Source organism: Squalius cephalus (genome assembly GCF_949319135.1).
Source record: "Squalius cephalus genome assembly, chromosome: 16".
NCBI lineage: Eukaryota > Metazoa > Chordata > Actinopteri > Cypriniformes > Leuciscidae > Squalius > Squalius cephalus.
The window spans coordinates 8,325,788-8,344,271 of NC_137137.1; the positions used below are offsets into that span (position 1 = coordinate 8,325,788).

Consider the following 18,484-nt stretch of genomic DNA (forward strand, 5'->3'; position numbering starts at 1 on the left):
GCAATTTTCTCTCTTTCTTGCTTTAGCAGTCTTTCAGTGAAGTCTTTCATCTCATTCCTGTGCTGCTATTTTAATTCTTTCACAGGTCCTAAATAGAATCGCTGACATCCTGCCACCTTGACACCCCGGATGTGACTAATATGCAGGACAGTCTGGGATTAATATTCCACTGTTAAAAAGCCCTGCTGAAAATGGAGTGAAAATCTTGGGTGGGAAATATTCTGTGGTTTGTTCTATGCAGTTATTAATTTCACTATGGATTGGCTACAGAAGTTGTGTAAGACTATGTTGAAGTTGTATTTTGTCTCCTAAGCATTGTTTAATACAGGTCTTCATTAATGCTCATGAGCACGGCTGCAGGAAGCTGGCGGAAATGAGGGTGCTGCAGAATAGCATGATGTGCACTTAGATAAAAACTGCATTTGTGTCAGATATATGTTTTGAATTTATGACTATAAAACAGATTATTTCTAATTGTGCAAGATTTAACATTTTGTATTTCTGGATACTTCTCAGTGTTTCCCCTAGTATTTTTTTGAGAGGGGGTGGTAGACCCCCCGAAACTACTAGCGGAGCGGGCGTTATGGATACATGGTGTAAAAATTTTAGTAATCAAAAAGCATGTCTAATTAATTGAAATTATGAAACTTATACAATTAATAAACTTATATACAACATTTTTTTTTTTTTTTTTTTTTTTTTAATCACAACCGATCGGAGATACATATACAATATCACAGGTATGCCTGCCTAATGAGATGCATTTTCAGACGAGATTTAAAGATAGGGAAAGAGTTACTATTGCGAATGTCCTGTGGAAGCAAGTTCCACAGATAAGGAGCAGCGTAACTAAAAGCTCGAGATCCCATGGAAGCCAAGCGCTTGCGAGGAAGAACTAAGGAGAATGTGGATGATGATCTAAGAGTTGGAGAGGGAGTTTAGGTTGAAAGTAGGTCAGATAAATAGGAAGGAGCCAGGTTATGCAGTGCTTTGTAAGCAAGAGTAAAATTTTTTAATTCAATTCGCTGTTTAACAGGAAGCCAATGCAGTTGTTGTAGAACTGGATATATGTTCCGTCCTTCGGATGAGACGTTAAACCGAGGTCCTGACTCTCTGTGGTCATTAAAAATCCCATGGCATTTCTCGTAAAGACTAGGGGTGTAACCCCGGTGTCCTGGCCACATTCCACCCATTGGCCCTTACCAATCATGGCCTCCTAATAATCCCCTTATACATTGAATTGGCACTATCACTCTCTCCTCTCCACCTATAGCTGGTGTGTGGTGAGCGCACTGGCGCCGTTGTACTGTGGCTGCCGTCGCATCATCCAAGTGGATGCTGCACACTGGTGGTGGTTGAGGAGAGATCCCCTGATATAATTGTAAAGCGCTTTGGGTGTACAGTAGTACATATGAAAGCGCTATATAAATGCCTCATTCATTCATTCATTCATTCATGTTTTCCATCTTAGGAGTTCTAGTAATGATATGTGCTGCAGAGTTCTGCACTAACTGTAACTTGTGTAAAAGTTTGAAGGGAAGACCAAAAAAAGAGCATTGCAATAGTCAATGCGTGAGGTGACAAGAGCATGAACCATAATGGAAGTGCTCCTCATTGATAGGACTTGATTAAATGAAGACATAAAACATTAATTTAATTTCTTTTAATCATATGAAATTCAACTTTTTGTCAAACAACGTGCTGCACAATGAGATTTACAGTTAAAATTAAAACATGGAAGAAAAATTGAGATTATTCCTAAAAAAAGAAAAAAAAAAACGTTTTTATGATTATTTATTTGTATTAGTGTTAGTATTATTATTACATTGAGACGTATCTAAATTCTACTGTACAACAGTAATATATTTCTGTCAAGTTAAACCGAACTTTTATTTTGACGGGTTGCCGTGAAGACCTTTGAGTTTGTGTTTATGACATGATAGTTTTTCTCAAATCAAGCGGTTGCTTGCGAAGTGACTTTCAGAGCGGATCTAGAGTCTGGAGATGAAGTTCATGCATTTGTGTCCTCATATAGGCAAAAAACAGCACAAGCTTCACACGTGCTTCAGTGTGAGAGGAAAATGAAACTGCGTGTCGTCTGCACCATTCATTCACACAGAACATATAGGATTCGTATTTAAATAGTTTTTTTGCAGTTTAATATTCACACACACTAGTCTATATCGCGATTTGATTTCAAGTGTACTGAACTGCTTTTTATTTCATTCATCAAAAATTCTGCTAAATTCCGCATTATACAGTAAATAGCGTTTTGTTTTTTTTTATCTTTATTTTTGTCATTCTTTCAGGGCCAGGGCCTGCCCCAGGGGGTCGTTTTGAGGGGGCTTTCACATGCAGTAGTCATATTATTCATGAGAATAAGATTTTCTTATTTTCTTTTTCTTCTATTTTTAATAATGAAATTTGGGGTGGGGGTGCTTAATTGTCATGAAAATTTTGGACCTGAATTGTATTTTTTGACCTGATACTGTCGCAATCTCCAGTCACCAGCCCAGTCACCACAGCACCACATTTCAAAGCATCCTGGCTCCCGCCTGCAAACACTCAATCATCACCCTATCAGCAGCACCACATTTAAGCATGCCATCCACACTCTCACATTGTCTGGTCTTGTCACTCTTTACTTGGTGTATGGACTTACCTTTCTGCCCTCTTGCCTTGTGGATACTTAACCTTTGCGATCATCATCCTCTTCCTTGCATTGACAATCTCTATTCACCCGTACCTATTAAGGACAAAGAGACTTTTAAGTTCAAGTTAAGTGGTGACTCAGTGACTTTCTTTGATACTGTTGGCTAACCGGATTCATTCCTTGGATTTGCGCATTTCAATAAAGAACTGGTATCTTTGACTCTGCTGTCCCCTCTTCTAGTTGTAACAGATACTTGGCACTTTCTATTTGAACTATTTCTATGCCTCATTTGATGAGAGCAAGTATTTTATTCAATATTTTACATTATTTATTTTTGTCTTGTTACACTGGCAGGGTCATGTATTGAATTCAAATATTAGAAACCAGTGGAGTTACATTTTAAAAACAAGCGGTTTTAAACCATTGAAATGCAATAAGCAGCAAAAGAGAACTCGTTTCGCTATAGAGATAGTCTGAGAGATGGTTTCCGAGCGCTGTCTAAGAGCACACATGTACTGAATCAAGTTCTTTTTGCCGCCTAATTGGGCTTGAGCGTTTAAATACACATACTGTGCATATTTGTGCGTGAAATTTGCATACGAACGATTTTAAGAACAAATCATGATTCACCAAAAATGGCGTAATAAAATTTATTCTAAATTTATGAAAAAATATAGGAACAACTGAAACCACACGTACGCAAAAATCACTTACTCTGTACGGCCTTATAATCATGTTAAGAATTTATATTTCATCCTAACACGACCATAATTATTTTGAAGTATGTGAAGCGACACCAGCTCAAATGAGGGGAATGGACAATTATTGATTATTAATTATCAATTATTAATTATTAATAATCAATAACTAACAATACTGGTTATCACTTACACACTTTAAATCGCCCAAAAAGGGAATACAAAGCCCCTATATTTGTATCTCTATATATAAATAATTAACCACAACGAATTACAATTAATTATGAATATACAGATGGGCTATATATCACATTTGTGAAGGCCTACAAAATTAATGTCCCATCGAATAATTCGTTTGTCCGCCAAACGAATCATGCGATTTTCTTATCAACTCTCAAGGAGGACTATTTCTCTGGCCACGAGGAATAACTCTCTTGTTTAAGAGATTATTAACCTGTTAGCTGATCACACTTTGTAAAGCTCGTAGCTAAAATTGTACACATTCCGTGAGCAGCAAACCAGAGACAATCAAGCGTATAATAGGTTTTTAATAAATGAAACTATAAAAGTAATGTTACAACTACATCTAACAAAGAATATATATACTGTACACATGAACCGTAAATGAAAGTAAATGAAGAAAGAAAGGAAGATTACAGAATAGCAAACAAATCACAAAGAATTAACCTTTGAGAACCAGACAAAGAAACCAAATTCCCTTAACAGGGCAGATGATATTCACGCATTTAAATCTTGGTAAAAGATTAATACTTGCATTGAACTTTGTGGCTGAACCGTTGGAAGAAAGTTTAGTTTAAAACTTAGTTTAAAGTTCGTTTCACTCGTAGTTGGAACTGAATGACACGAGACTAAACAAAGCGAGAAGTCGGAGGTACGACTAATACAAAAACAAAGTAAAACAAAACGGAGAGAAGAAGAGACGAGATTAAAAAGCACAGAAAAAGCAAAGAACAACGAAAAAGCCAAGAACACGGTGTGTCTCTTCTTTTTCTAGGATTTCAAAATACACCCCTTTTGTGGAGTTAGGCCAATTGGAACGCGACATTCCGAGCGGGAAGAAGTTTCTTTGTCTCAGCGCACAGCTTCATTTGCATATTTTATGACAGTGTTAGGAGTTTGTTATTTCTACTCCAAAATGGTGGTAACCACAGTATAACACATTTTATCATAACCTAATACATATATTCAGCCTAAGCACACAGAGAGGTTTAATTTGAGACCAAGATTGCTAAACTTGAGAGCTATAAACATAGACATACATTCTTATTCTTTAAAACAAGCATTAAAAGTTCAACTAACAAGCTAGGAATAAAGTTAACCCAAAATGTGATGTACATTAACAAATGGGGATTGAAGATTGGACTTTATGGAGACTAAAACACGGAACACATATGATTTGTCTAACCATAGTATGTAACCGGGTCTAAAACATTGATCTAAAACTTTACATGAACACAAAGGCAAAACCACATAGCAGGAAAGTCATTAGATGAGAAAATTAGATACACATATATATTTCTCAAGTGGTATAGAATATATAGGATTACATGGTTTATATAAAATCCTCAAAGAGAAACTGAATGAGCTGTTGCCAGTCCTCTGCAGATTCCTTTTGGACGTAAACTCTTAATCGATCTAGCAGGAGGTCGGGTTACAGGACAATGGTTCTATTGGGGAACATTCTTTAAAATACACTTCAAAGCTACACACTAGAAAATCACAACTATGTCAATATAAAGGAATAACATTCATGCATACAGGGATATACATTTCAGAATTATTTATATTCTGTGTTAGATACAAAGGAGTTTGTGTGTGTGGAATGGCATTCCGGAGATCTTCTGGGGCCACCTGGAGTTCTTCCTCACAGAGAGAGAGAGAGAGGGAGAACAGATAACGGATCTTTGAAAGTGCAAGCGAGGAGCTTGGAGGTGGTTTCTGTTCAGTTTTACTAGGTAACAAACATGTCAAAAGAGATCAATTCAGTCCAGACTCATGGCGCTATGCTGTAATTTACACCTAAGAGGTTAATGGTTAAAAGGCAGTTCTGAATTTTAAAAATGAGAAGTCATCATGAGTTTGTCCCATAGACTGTAAAAAAAGATGGACGACGCCCCTTCGCTCTCTTCCATTGATGAGAACTGAAGCCGCCAGAGTCCCGATATGGCGCTGACATATTGGAACTTGAGTCTGCGGGAGTCTCGGGACCAGACCTGCGCAGTAGTGAGCAGGAAGTAAAGCCGCGAAATCAACGCTCCGCCCTCACTCGCCTCAGGGAAAGTGCATTTTGCACACTTTTTTAAAAATTGATTGCAGTACGACAAGAGGCTTGTTAAAATAAAGTAAATACAATCTCCTCAGTCCTCCGAAGATCCCGAAAAAATGTCCGTTGGTGCTTCAGTGACTACTTCGCTCGGAGAACCTGTCAATCACAGCTGTCAATCATGACGTTACACCACCGCATCACGTAACTAACTAAAAACCAACTTATTTTTGAAACAGACACTTGAACTTACATCAGCGTGATAAAAACGACAGCAAATGAAAGAAACCACCTTTGGAAAAAGATATTTGAAGTGTAATTTAATTGTTTAGTTGGTCTCACATCCTGTTGAATAACACGGGGAGGCGGGGCTTATGACCTACACTAGGACCAGTCACCGGGGGGCGATCGAGACGTTTTGGCTTCACTTTTCAGGGCTTGTGCGGCACGCTTGGCTTGTCCATACGCTACATATGTTACATTAATTGTATTATATAATCCATATATAAAATTATATAATTAAATAACACAATTTAATTTAATCTTAAATACATTCCATCATACAGTATACAGTTAAAGAGTAAGAAAAGCTGCATTATAGCTTCAGCTGCGAGGTTTCTCTGAATAACACGGGAAAATACTCGTATTTACAGCTGGCTAATGAGAGGTCTGTAATCTGCTTCTGTTTGAAAGGTGTTTATTGTGAGAAATGGTGAGAGTGGCACACTTGGCATTGCTTGAGGATCGGGCGAGAGTGCGTCTGCAAACAGCAGTTTACTTAAAACTAACTTTTTAGAACTACAATCTTAGATTAAATTTACTATTTATTTAGCTTAAATAATGTTTTTTATTTTTTATTTCATATAGGGGCATTCATTGCAGTTGCACAACCAGACTTCATGGTTGCAACAATTTTAACTAATTTCACATTGAACAGGCTTCTACTTGATGCCTGTATTAGCTTTTGCCTATGATATCAAGTTCATACCAAAGACTGTAGATATAGAAAGACGGTTCACTCCTATTACTTATGAATGGGAGAAACTGCAATGCACAATATGACGGAATACTAAGTAAAAGCGCCAATCGCTGATTGGTAAAGTCATTGCGTCACTGCAGCTGCCATTAAAAGCTCTGGTTCCCATAGAAACTTGAGTCTCGCGCTTAGGACTGCACTTGCGCATTGGCTTGTCTAGCCTAAAAAATGGCTATTTGAGCATAAGGAACAACATTTATGGGACAGCTCATGTCAGAATTTGTTGCTGATTTGAAATATGTTATTTAATTGTGAGTTTGGCTAGCAGTTTTTTGGCTCGTTTCCACTGAGCAGTACGGTACAGTAAAGTACAGTACGGTACTCAGTTATTTCTGTTTCAACTGTCAGAAGTTGTGAATGGTACCAAAATACCGAACGGTACCATACCACTTTTTTGGGACCCTTCCGTTGGGGTACCTAGCACAGTAGTCCGGTACCTAAAGGGTGGAGCTAGACTCACTGCAGAACGTTGATTGGTTGACAGAGAATAGTCACTTGCGTGTGCTATGAGGGCAATGACAACACAAGAGGCGCAATGTTGGTGTGCAACAGTGTACCATGGTCGACCCAGGAGGTGCAGAGATATTGAAATTGGTGGCAAAAATTATGAAATTTCAATGGTATCAATTTTTTTTTATCAAAAATCTTCAAATAAAATGACTTTGAGTTATAAGATTTTGATATTATCACCCACCCCATTCCATACAAAGTCACTCTCATCCGACGATCTCACTGTCTCTTTATGTGTCTTCCTTTTTGTGTGTGTGTGTCTTGTGTTCATGCACCTCTCTTTGGCAGTCCATCTCATCTCGTGGGGTTGAATGGGATGGAGTTTAATTAGTCAACAACAGGAGTGCCATGTGAATTGGATTATGAGAGAATCGAGAATTTTTAGCTTTGGTTGAGATGTTGGAATGGACGGTTCATCCCAGGTTACACACATGGCATCCATTGGGTATCTGTCAGAAACCAAATGCTGATAAAAGCTTCTCTCACTCGCACACTAATGCTCTTCTCATTTCCCTGCATGCTGCATCACAGATGAGTTGCCATTTCCTGTTAGGTGGCAAAGCAAATAAAAGACAACATTAGCATTTTATAATGAGCCATGCCCTTGATGGGTTCCCCCTTAGAGAAGAGGGATTCTATTCATTCTAATCGGACCAACAATAATCATATCACATTATTACAATGTACTTTTCTGGCCTGCATCTTAGGAGGGTGCTAGTAGGGATGGGTATGATGACCCGCACAGCAATGATCAATCAGGAAAATGTATCTATTGCGTTCCTCTGTAAATTCACCCTTCATCTTTGAATTTTCTTCACCAGCATATATTGTATTGTAGATGTATTTATGTATATATGTATGTATGTATGTATGTATGTACAGTGAGGAAAATAAGTATTTGAACACCTTGCTATTTTGCAAGTTCTCCCACTTGGAAATCATGGAGGGGTCTGAAATTGTCATCGTAGGTGCATATCCACTGTGAGAGACATAATCTAAAAAAAAAAATAAATCCAAAAATCACAATATATGATTTTTTAACTATTTATTTGTATGATACAGCTGCAAATAAGTATTTGAACACCTGTCTATCAGCTAGAATTCTGACCCTCAAAGACCTGTTAGTCTGCCTTTAAAATGTCCACCTCCACTCCATTTATTATCCTAAATTAGATGCACCTCTTTGAGGTCGTTAGCTGCATACACCTGTCTAGGCCTGTCACGATAACAAATTTTGCGGGACGATAAATTGTCCAAGAAATTATCGCGATAAACGATAATATTGTCGTTCTGAGACCATTTTCATTTAATATAATTATAATGGCATAATAATGCAGGTACACCTTTTCAACGATCTATAAACTTTTATTTCTAAAGAATATTAAACATTGAAAACGGAAAACATTTTAAATATCCCAAACAATTAACAAAACAACCAAAAACAATGAAAGCAATGGACTCTTAAGCGGGTCGCACACCGGACGCGCAGCTCAGCGCCGAGCCACGCAGTGCCACGTTTTTTAAATTCGAACACATTATTCTCTATGAGACTACACACACCGGCGGCGCCTTTCGGCGTCTGTCCGCGGCGCCCAGCAACGGCTCAGGACCGTGTTCAAAATCCTGCCGCGCCACAGAACGCCATTTAAATAGTTTTATATTAAATTTACATTTATGTGTCTCAAATCGTAGTTAATGTATATATGGACTTAACCCTGTGCTGCAATATACATTTAGTTTTAGATTTATTTACAGAAATCAGAAAATTGCTGATGTTATCGGATTTTCAGGTGACCGTTGTCCTAGACGTGGCGCGGCGCGGCGCTGAGCTGCGCGTCCGGTGTGCGACCCGCTTTACACCGGACGCGCAGCTCAGCGCCGCGCCGCGCCACGTCTAGGACAACTCTCACTGGAAGGACAACTCTCACTGGAAAATCCGATAACATCAACAATTTTCTGATTTCTGTAAATAAATATAAAACTAAATGTATATTGCCGCACAGGGTGAAGTCCGTATATACATTAACTACGATTTGAGACACATAAATGTAAATTTAATATAAAACTATGTAAATGGCGCTCTGTGGCGCGGCAGGATTTTGAACACGGTCCTGAGCCGTTGCTGGGCGCCGCGGACAGACGCCGAAAGGCGCCGCCGGTGTGTGTACTCTCATATGTGTTCGAATTTAAAAGACGTGGCGTTGCGCGTCCGGTGTGCGACCCCCTTCAGGACCGTGCGAGAGTGGTCATCCAGTCTCTTTGGTAGAGAGAGAGAGACGAGGAAAACAAACAAGCATGCAAATAGAATTATCGCGGCCGGAAAAATTATCGAGCTCATTTTTTTTTATCGTGCGATTAATTGACTTATCGACTATCGCGACAGGCCTACACCTGTCCACCCCATACAATCAGTAAGAATCCAACTACTAACATGGCCAAGACCAAAGAGCTGTCCAAAGACACTAGAGACAAAATTGTACACCTCCACAAGGCTGGAAAGGGCTACGGGGAAATTGCCAAGCAGCTTGGTGAAAAAAGGTCCACTTTTGGAGCAATCATTAGAAAATGGAAGAAGCTAAACATGACTGTCAATCTCCCTCGGACTGGGGCTCCATGCAAGATCTCACCTCGTGGGGTCTCAATGATCCTAAGAAAGTTGAGAAATCAGCCCAGAACTACACGGGAGGAGCTGGTCAATGACCTGAAAAGAGCTGGGACCACCGTTTCCAAGGTTACTGTTGGTAATACACTAAGACGTCATGGTTTGAAATCATGCATGGCACGGAAGGTTCCCCTGCTTAAACCAGCACATGTCAAGGCCCGTCTTAAGTTTGCCAATGACCATTTGGATGATCCAGAGGAGTCATGGGAGAAAGTCATGTGGTCAGATGAGACCAAAATAGAACTTTTTGGTCATAATTCCACTAAACGTGTTTGGAGGAAGAAGAATGATGAGTACCATCCCAAGAACACCATCCCTACTGTGAAGCATGGGGGTGGTAGCATCATGCTTTGGGGGTGTTTTTCTGCACATGGGACAGGGCGACTGCACTGTATTAAGGAGAGGATGACCGGGGCCATGTATTGCGAGATTTTGGGGAACAACCTCCTTCCCTCAGTTAGAGCATTGAAGATGGGTCGAGGCTGGGTCTTCCAAAATGACAATGACCCGAAGCACACAGCCAGGATAACCAAGGAGTGGCTCTGTAAGAAGCATATCAAGGTTCTGGCGTGGCCTAGCCAGTCTCCAGACCTAAACCCAATAGAGAATCTTTGGAGGGAGCTCAAACTCCGTGTTTCTCAGCAACAGCCCAGAAACCTGACTGATCTAGAGAAGATCTGTGTGGAGGAGTGGGCCAAAATCCCTCCTGCAGTGTGTGCAAACCTGGTGAAAAACTACAGGAAACGTTTGACCTCTGTAATTGCAAACAAAGGCTACTGTACCAAATATTAACATTGATTTTCTCAGGTGTTCAAATACTTATGTGCAGCTGTATCATACAAATAAATAGTTAAAAAATCATACATTGTGATTTCTGGATTTTTTTTTTTAGATTATGTCTCTCACAGTGGACATGCACCTACGATGACAATTTCAGACCCCTCCATGATTTCTAAGTGGGAGAACTTGCAAAATAGCAGGGTGTTCAAATACTTATTTTCCTCACTGTATGTATGTATGTATATTTGTGTGCTAATATGCATTACACTTTTTATAATTTTATTTTGGTTCTTGCAATCCAATAAAATTGGATTTGTATGATAAAATTACTTGTGATTATTCCACAATTGTAAGTCGTTTTGGATAAAAGCACCTGCTAAATGATTAAATGTGTAATCTGCATAAAGCAGCTAGGATCAGCAAAGAAATTCATGCTGGTCTTTTCAGCAGGGTTTCTAAAGCATGCTGGAGTTCAGATGTTGTAAAGGGTGTACAGAGATCTCTTTTTTTTTTCAGATCAGTGACACTTCAGGTAACCCTTAGCTTTTTTATTTTTCTATGTTGTATCCTGCCCCTTCCACACTCACCCATTCAGTGCTATCACTTATTGTGGCCCCCTGCAAAGTGCAAACACACACACATTTACTTGGCTGTGTAAATGAGGACATACCATAGACCAGGGGTATTCAATCAAAGATCCAAGAGGTCTGGTCTCTAGATTTCCTTCCCAGCGGAGGTCCGGACAAAGGAAATCTAGAGACCAGACCATATATAAATTGTTTTTGTTTTTTGTTTTTTTGGGAATAGTTATATTTCCATCTGTGCACTGTGGGCAGCAGTAATCCTTCGTAAAAGTGAAAAAAACAAATCCTAAATAGTCATCAAAGGTAAAAATTTGGGGTCCCGAGAGCCAAAGCAGTGGCATCTGAGAATTAATTTTTTTTAAATATTTCATCATTTGAGCCCAATTGGATATGAATATTAAATGGTAAGATCAGATGTTTTATTAGGCTATTATTTTAGATACCTATGTATGGCAGAAGGCCATGAGACTGCTAAAATATACTTTATGGGGGTTCAGGGTTTTCCTCTTGAAGTCTGGATCATTTTTTTGTTTTGCTTAAAATAAGTATCTAATAAAAATAAACAAACAACGTACATAATCATAAAAATGATGAAAATGAAAATCTCATATGTAGAAAACAAAGTTAACTAACAATTTCAACGTTTTAATGGTCTTTCCTTGCCATCTACAAATAAATTTTTCCCCAGTTCTAACTGTTTATTATGAAATGCTCTTAACATGCTGATTACTAGGCCTAATGCTAAATATACTGTAGATAAAAAAAAAAATCGTTTTGTCACAAACTTGGTTTGAACGGTCAGAGTCTTATACTGTATGGCAGATTAAAATGACTATAATTGCAGCATTCTCATTTTCTGAATAGTTTTAGCGAAAGTATGAATTATTATTTATTGGCTGCTCACCATGTTTCTGCTACTGTTGTTAAAATATCTATGTCATCTGTTGCTCTTGTATTGCTTTAAATCTTTAGCAGGGAAGAGAAGCAACGTTCACGGAGCGGAAAGGGCCTGAATGAAGCTCGTTTGGCTCTAGATAAAAATATTAGATTACCAAATGATCATTCCCGAAAACAACCCTGAGTGTTGTGCTCAGCTCCGTTGTTTTGACGTGCTGCTCACTTTAAACTATAGAAACGGTAAAATGGGTCTACAGTTATTTTGTATCGCAGTACATTTTTAACCAAGCCGGGGTACAGAACCGGACCGTGGTCCTCTATTGTCCTTATTTGACATGATAACTTTGGTTAACAATAAGTAAATCTACCTCACCAGCTAGACGGTTTGTTAACAGAAGTTCAAACACGAAATTCTAAAGATGTCTGCGCTCTTGTCAAGGTCTATACGTGAAATAAACGAGTGGAACGAAAGACAGAGATGACTCATTGTTCATGCCTGATGAATATCACCTGCATTTAGAAGAAAGCTGTGAATCAGAAGTGACCCTTATTAGAAAGTGTGCAGGCTGTCATTCATCGAGAGGGATTACCTCATTAAGGACCACATGCATTGAGCACCGCTGCTCTAATTACTCCCCTGTATCTACAGTATCACTATGAATCATCACTATAGCGGTGATTACCATGTCACTATTGATGGAGATTGTGTAGTTTACCCAACATCATCATTAACATATTTGTGAAATATTTATATATCCTGCAAAACTGTTGTTTCGTTTCCTCGCCTAACCTATGTTTGTTTTTATTTTGTTAACAGGATTCTGGCCACAGCAGGAGCCCACATGAATATTTCATTAGACCTGCGAACGCTGAGGGCTGTGAGGGTATTGCGGCCCCTTAAACTGGTTTCTGGCATTCCTAGTATGTTTACGAATCTATATGAAGTTCTTAATCACACAGTGTTATTTTGTTTGAGAGAAGTATTACACTGCGTCCTAATCAGGTGCAAAGCGATAAAACAAGACATAAATCCAACCGCAAAAAGTTATATGCATCAAGGCATTTTGTTTATTGCAATATGTCTTTTTATCTGGGTAGCTGCAAAGTGAAATCTCTTTAGTCCAAAATCCCACTCCAAGCATCTGTAACCTGTCACATCACAGCGGGTTAGGACACTGTGTAGTCATTTCCACATTAAAGAAATGGATAGTACATTTTTTAACCGGCTCATTGGAAAAGCGTTCCTCTACCTACATTTCTGCAAAACTCCAATACTTACAATTCTCTGTAGTTTCCAGCTGAAATGAACACTACTACAGGCAGTAAAAGTCTAAATTACTATAATATTGAATGTTAAAATTAACAGATTTTTATACAAACACTTAAATTACACTCAAGGTATTTTTTATAATAATAAAGTTATAATACTAACTTTATTATTACATCATGTTTCTACTCCAATTCGTTCAATACACATTTAAATGGTGTTTCTTCAAACATACATTAAATATTGAAGAACAGTAAAAATTATAATGAATATGTAATATGGTGCATATATTTATCAAAATGCTCCTCTAGAGTTATTTTTCTTGCTGTCTAACAAGTTTATGGTCACGGAATGTAACATTACATGACATATTGTTCACAAGCTGTTTTATTGGTATCTTTTGGTACATTACCAGTGGTAGCAGTTCAGACTAATAGCCTATCACGTAATTTACATCTCTACAATGATTTGTTGATATACTAAGGGAGGGTAGCCTCCTCTGCAATGTATTTTTTCTCAACACTCTAACCGCTGAAAGTGAAATACTCTATGGTGATTGGCAACATTTTTTAGCAATGGAGGCAAAAGTCTTCGGCTATGGATTTTGCTGTGCCTCCCTTGCCTCCTCTCACGAGCAGCCACTGATAATAACCTCAAAACACTTTTACCATAGTACATGATTTGTAAAGTAATACATTTTTGACATTTACATCACATAGCCAGCTCCACACATGTGGCTTTTCTGATATACTGAGCTTGCTCGGTAGCTCACCTGCTACAGCTGTGCACTTCTGATGGGGAGCACACAGTCCCATGGGACACTAATCATGATAATAGAGCTCAAAGACTTGTAGAAGCAGCAAAAATGGCATAGTTGCTTCACCAAATGTGTTGTTATCTCATGTTTGCCTTTGTTTACACTATTGGTTAGGTTTGCTGTAGGTGTTGCGAAACATGCAAGAAGCGCAATATCATTTTGTAAAAATGTTGCCACGGGCATGAGCTTAGGTTGAAATTGTCATAATTATGTGTGATTGATACTTATGTTTATGTGTGATTGATAAATATGTGTATGTTTTTTTAGGTCTGCAAATAGTTCTGAAATCCATAATGAAGGCAATGGTGCCACTGCTACAGATCGGTCTGCTGCTGTTTTTTGCCATTCTCATGTTTGCCATTATTGGTCTAGAGTTCTACAGTGGAAAACTCCACAGGCAATGTGTACCAGGCATTAAAAGTAAAGAGGATCACACACTGACAAACACAAGTAAGAACATGCGCAGACCAGATATGCATCTTTTAATTTATATTTATGTCAGATGTTGGGATCCAGTGTAAATGGAAACAGACTTTCACAAAAATTTCAGTGGGAAAAAAATCTGAAAATTCTCTGAAATTTGTTAATCTAACCATCTAGCATCTTTTAGGGTCACAAATAACTCATTCTTCTAAAAAGAAATGACCATAATACACATGCATATTATTAAATAACAAAACATAAGATTAGTATTGACAAGAATAGCATTATTATCATTTGCATGAAAAAATCAGGGGTCCATACAGACCTGGAAATCAGAGTCTTGGCTCCTCCTCCCATACATGAAGTAAACACTAGGGCTGTCACTTTACGTTCGAAAATCGATTGCACAATCGATCGGACCAACCAACACAAGTTTCGAAAACGAAAATAGGGAATCGATTTTAACGGCCTTCTCTCGGAGCGCGTCTAGCTCGTCACGATACGCCCGCAGCGAACGCGCGTCACACAGCAACTGCAGGCTCTGACAAACACACATAACAGCAAATTATACTTCTGCATAATGTGTCTCTTTTTACTACAAAAATGTGAATTCTGCCGGTATTCAGTCTCATGCATACAGATACAGATTCGGGGTCTACAATCGCCTACATAGGCGAAATTTGTTTGACATTTCTAATCGTAAACACAGCCATGTTGAAGCCTGTAGTAATGTTTTTCATTGATGTTATGGCAGTCCTCTCTGCTTATTGTTTTTCGAGAATGTTGCTCTCCTGTTTGTCATTATGCACGAAACTTCACGCCAATAAATCATCCGAAATATTGCTGACTTGTGCGCGTCTCAAGCACGGCGCGCCCTCTTTACGTTCGTCCTAATGCCGGTTAGTTGTCCGTGGATTTGCCTTTATTTGGCGTTTAAAATGGAAACGTCTTTAGACATGGAAAATCGATTTTACAATCGATTCAATGAACACTTTTGTCTCAAAAATCAAACAGGATTTTTTCACAAAAGTGACAGCCCTAGTAAACACCTCCTCTTTCTGTGGGCCTCCTCTATTTGCTGCATGATAGCCAACAGGAAAGCAAACAGACAAATTACACAGATACATTAATCAAAATTAAGCAAACATTTGACATAGATACATTAAACAAAATTAAAAAGTCAATCACTATACATTTAATATTCAATACATGAAGAAAATAAATGTGTCTCTCTTATTTCCTCTAGGCTTATCTGAATCTGAGCAATGTGGGTTCAAGAAATGTTCTGAAAATTATACCTGCAATAACAACTGGCCCGGACCCAATGATGGCATCACTCAGTTTGATAACATCTTATTTTCCATACTCACTGTCTTCCAGTGCATCACAATGGAAGGGTGGACAACCATACTCTATAATGTGAGTTTCTTGCCTCAGCTGATCTGTAGCAGTTCTGTTTTCGGTATTATAATCCTAATTAATAAAAGTATAATCTTAATGTAATGCAATGTTTAAGCATTACTTCACTGTTAAAGATCTTGTTTAATTTAAACACATTTTGTTTTTAGATTAAACGGGGTCATTAGCAAATGTGTTTGAAATCTTTGTATTTCACATTTTATGTGGTTTAATGACTTGTTTTACATACGCAACAATTCACATTGTTTGAGGTTTTTGGCAAAAAATGGGTTGGATGAGTTCAAGCCTTGTCTTTCTGCAGAAATATAAAGAAATGTTTTTATTGGTACCATGGCTTTGTGATTAGCGTTTGTACTGGGAGACGTTGATCCTTGGTGCTCATGCAGGCAGATAACATTTGCTTTGTGTCCTAATCCCATTCCTTCTCTTCTCCCCCAAAATAATAAATAAATGGCAAAAGAAAACTCCACCCTTGCAGCTGTGACCTATTATACTTGTACACAGGTCTTACACACAGTATGCAATACTGTGTAGCTTTTCCCTGATTTCTGATCTTCTTACAAGCCTATTCAGGCACAATAACATCTCCCTTTCCATAAGTCATGTTTGGAAGAGTTTGTCAAAGTGGTTTTATCTCCAAATTGCTCAAAGCACTGGAAAATGAGAGGTGTTAGACAGTCTTAACACTGGAGCTTTTGGTGGAATGAGCTTAGGTGGTTGACTTTGATCAAACTACTGTCATTTATATGCTGAGACAGCTCTGATTTTCACTTTCATAGTGTTGGTTTCTGAGCATGGACTTCTGGAGGAGGACTTCCTCAGACTTTAAAACAATCATGCATTTAGTTTGAGATTAAATTATGTTTATTAAAGGGGTCATGACATGAGAAATCTAATTTGCCTTGATCTATTGACATATTAGAGGTACCATTAAAAATCCTGCAATTTCCTGCCCTCCTCATTATAAACAACGCATTTATTTAATCAAGCACCAAAAATGTCTCGTTTGGATACTGTGGGATTTGTGACGTCACACAGGCAAATACATTTGCATATGCCTGCCTCCAGAGCAAGGCATCGATGAATAGTTTTGCATCATTGCACCATAGGCCCCGCATAACGGCTGACATTGCCTACAATGGATGTGAGTGTTGCGTCACGTCCAAATAGACCTGTGATTCACTTTTGAGTTGTGACCCACTGCTTGATAAACACTGGTTTAATCCCCTCCTGGAGCTAAAATATGCTAAAATTTAAACAGAACAGTCTTACAAAATTATTATTTTTATTTTTTTCATTCGGAACACAAATTTTAGAGGTTCTGCTAAGATAGTTTACTTGTATTTTGATCAAGATTTGTTGTTTGTCTTTGGCATAAAATTACATTTTCTTGCTGCTAATTTTACTGCTTATATACAGTAAGCACCCTCAAATTCAGTAGATATGGGGGATTCAGTAGAAAATGTTTTATCTTGTAAAAATTATTCGTTGTGAGTCTAATTACAATAAAATTAATTTTAAAAATCATGATCCTGTACTTTTGAATGACTGGAAAGTTAATTTGAAAATTCATTGGTCAAATTGTCTGGGAATCCTGCTTTTTAAAGTACTGTTTCTTTTTTCATAATCCATTCTACATTAAAAACAAAGCACAGATATATTACTTAATAATATTCATTTATTTATTTGATTATTGCATAGGACAGTAAAGACGTGACAGGAAGCATTGTGGAAAGATAGGAGGATGGGATCGGAAAGTAACACAGGTCGGGATCTGAAGTGCAACCACACTGTGTCAGAGCGCTGTCCACAATGCTATCAGCTCTCATTCAATAATACATTTTACTAATAGATCGAGCAGGTTTATCCAAGTCCACGTTGTTTTTAATCAGTCATGTGGTGTCATACATGTTGACGCGAGTCATGCTGCCACAGTTAGACTTTTTTCACACTCATAACTGAGCTGTTGCAACTGCATCGGGATGTGGGGAACACCCTCTCAGCTTAGCTGGGCAATGATGCCACCTTCCCACGCAGTGATCACACCCTTTGCATGGCAGAGCAGAGCCCCGCTGAAACGTCACCATTACAAGGGCAGGGTTTATGGTTTTCAGACCTTTTCAATCTAGGAAATCTAGGCATTATAATATTGCAAATTCAAAGTATTACTTTCTTTGTTTTGAAGCTTAAGAACTGCACACTTCCTGTTTTGTGTTTGCACAGACCAACGATGCCTTAGGCCCTACATGGAATTGGCTCTACTTCATTCCTCTAATAATAATTGGCTCCTTCTTTGTGTTGAATCTGGTATTAGGAGTCCTGTCAGGGTGAGTACTGTTTTCCTCAATGATCTCTAAGACAAACTGGCACTACATCTAACCTGATGTCTGAGCCGACCCAGGGTAATGAGTTTTATCGGAGGTTAATGTGAAATGTATTAACTTCATCTCTAGA

At 38.3% G+C, this 18,484-nt stretch overlaps 1 protein-coding gene across 9 annotated transcripts in view; it reads left to right on the plus strand.

The window, feature by feature from the left end:
• The window catches only part of cacna1ea (calcium channel, voltage-dependent, R type, alpha 1E subunit a), a 149,566-nt gene that overhangs the window by 92,528 nt on the left and 38,554 nt on the right, over positions 1-18,484 (plus strand). For all 9 annotated transcript variants that reach the window (XM_079897248.1, XM_079897247.1, XM_079897246.1 and 6 more), the window contains 4 exons: positions 12,922-13,025; positions 14,456-14,638; positions 15,858-16,030; positions 18,254-18,357. In XM_079897248.1, coding sequence (XP_079753374.1) covers positions 12,922-13,025; positions 14,456-14,638; positions 15,858-16,030; positions 18,254-18,357 — 564 coding nt within the window. The remainder of the gene's footprint in view (positions 1-12,921; positions 13,026-14,455; positions 14,639-15,857; positions 16,031-18,253; positions 18,358-18,484) is intronic.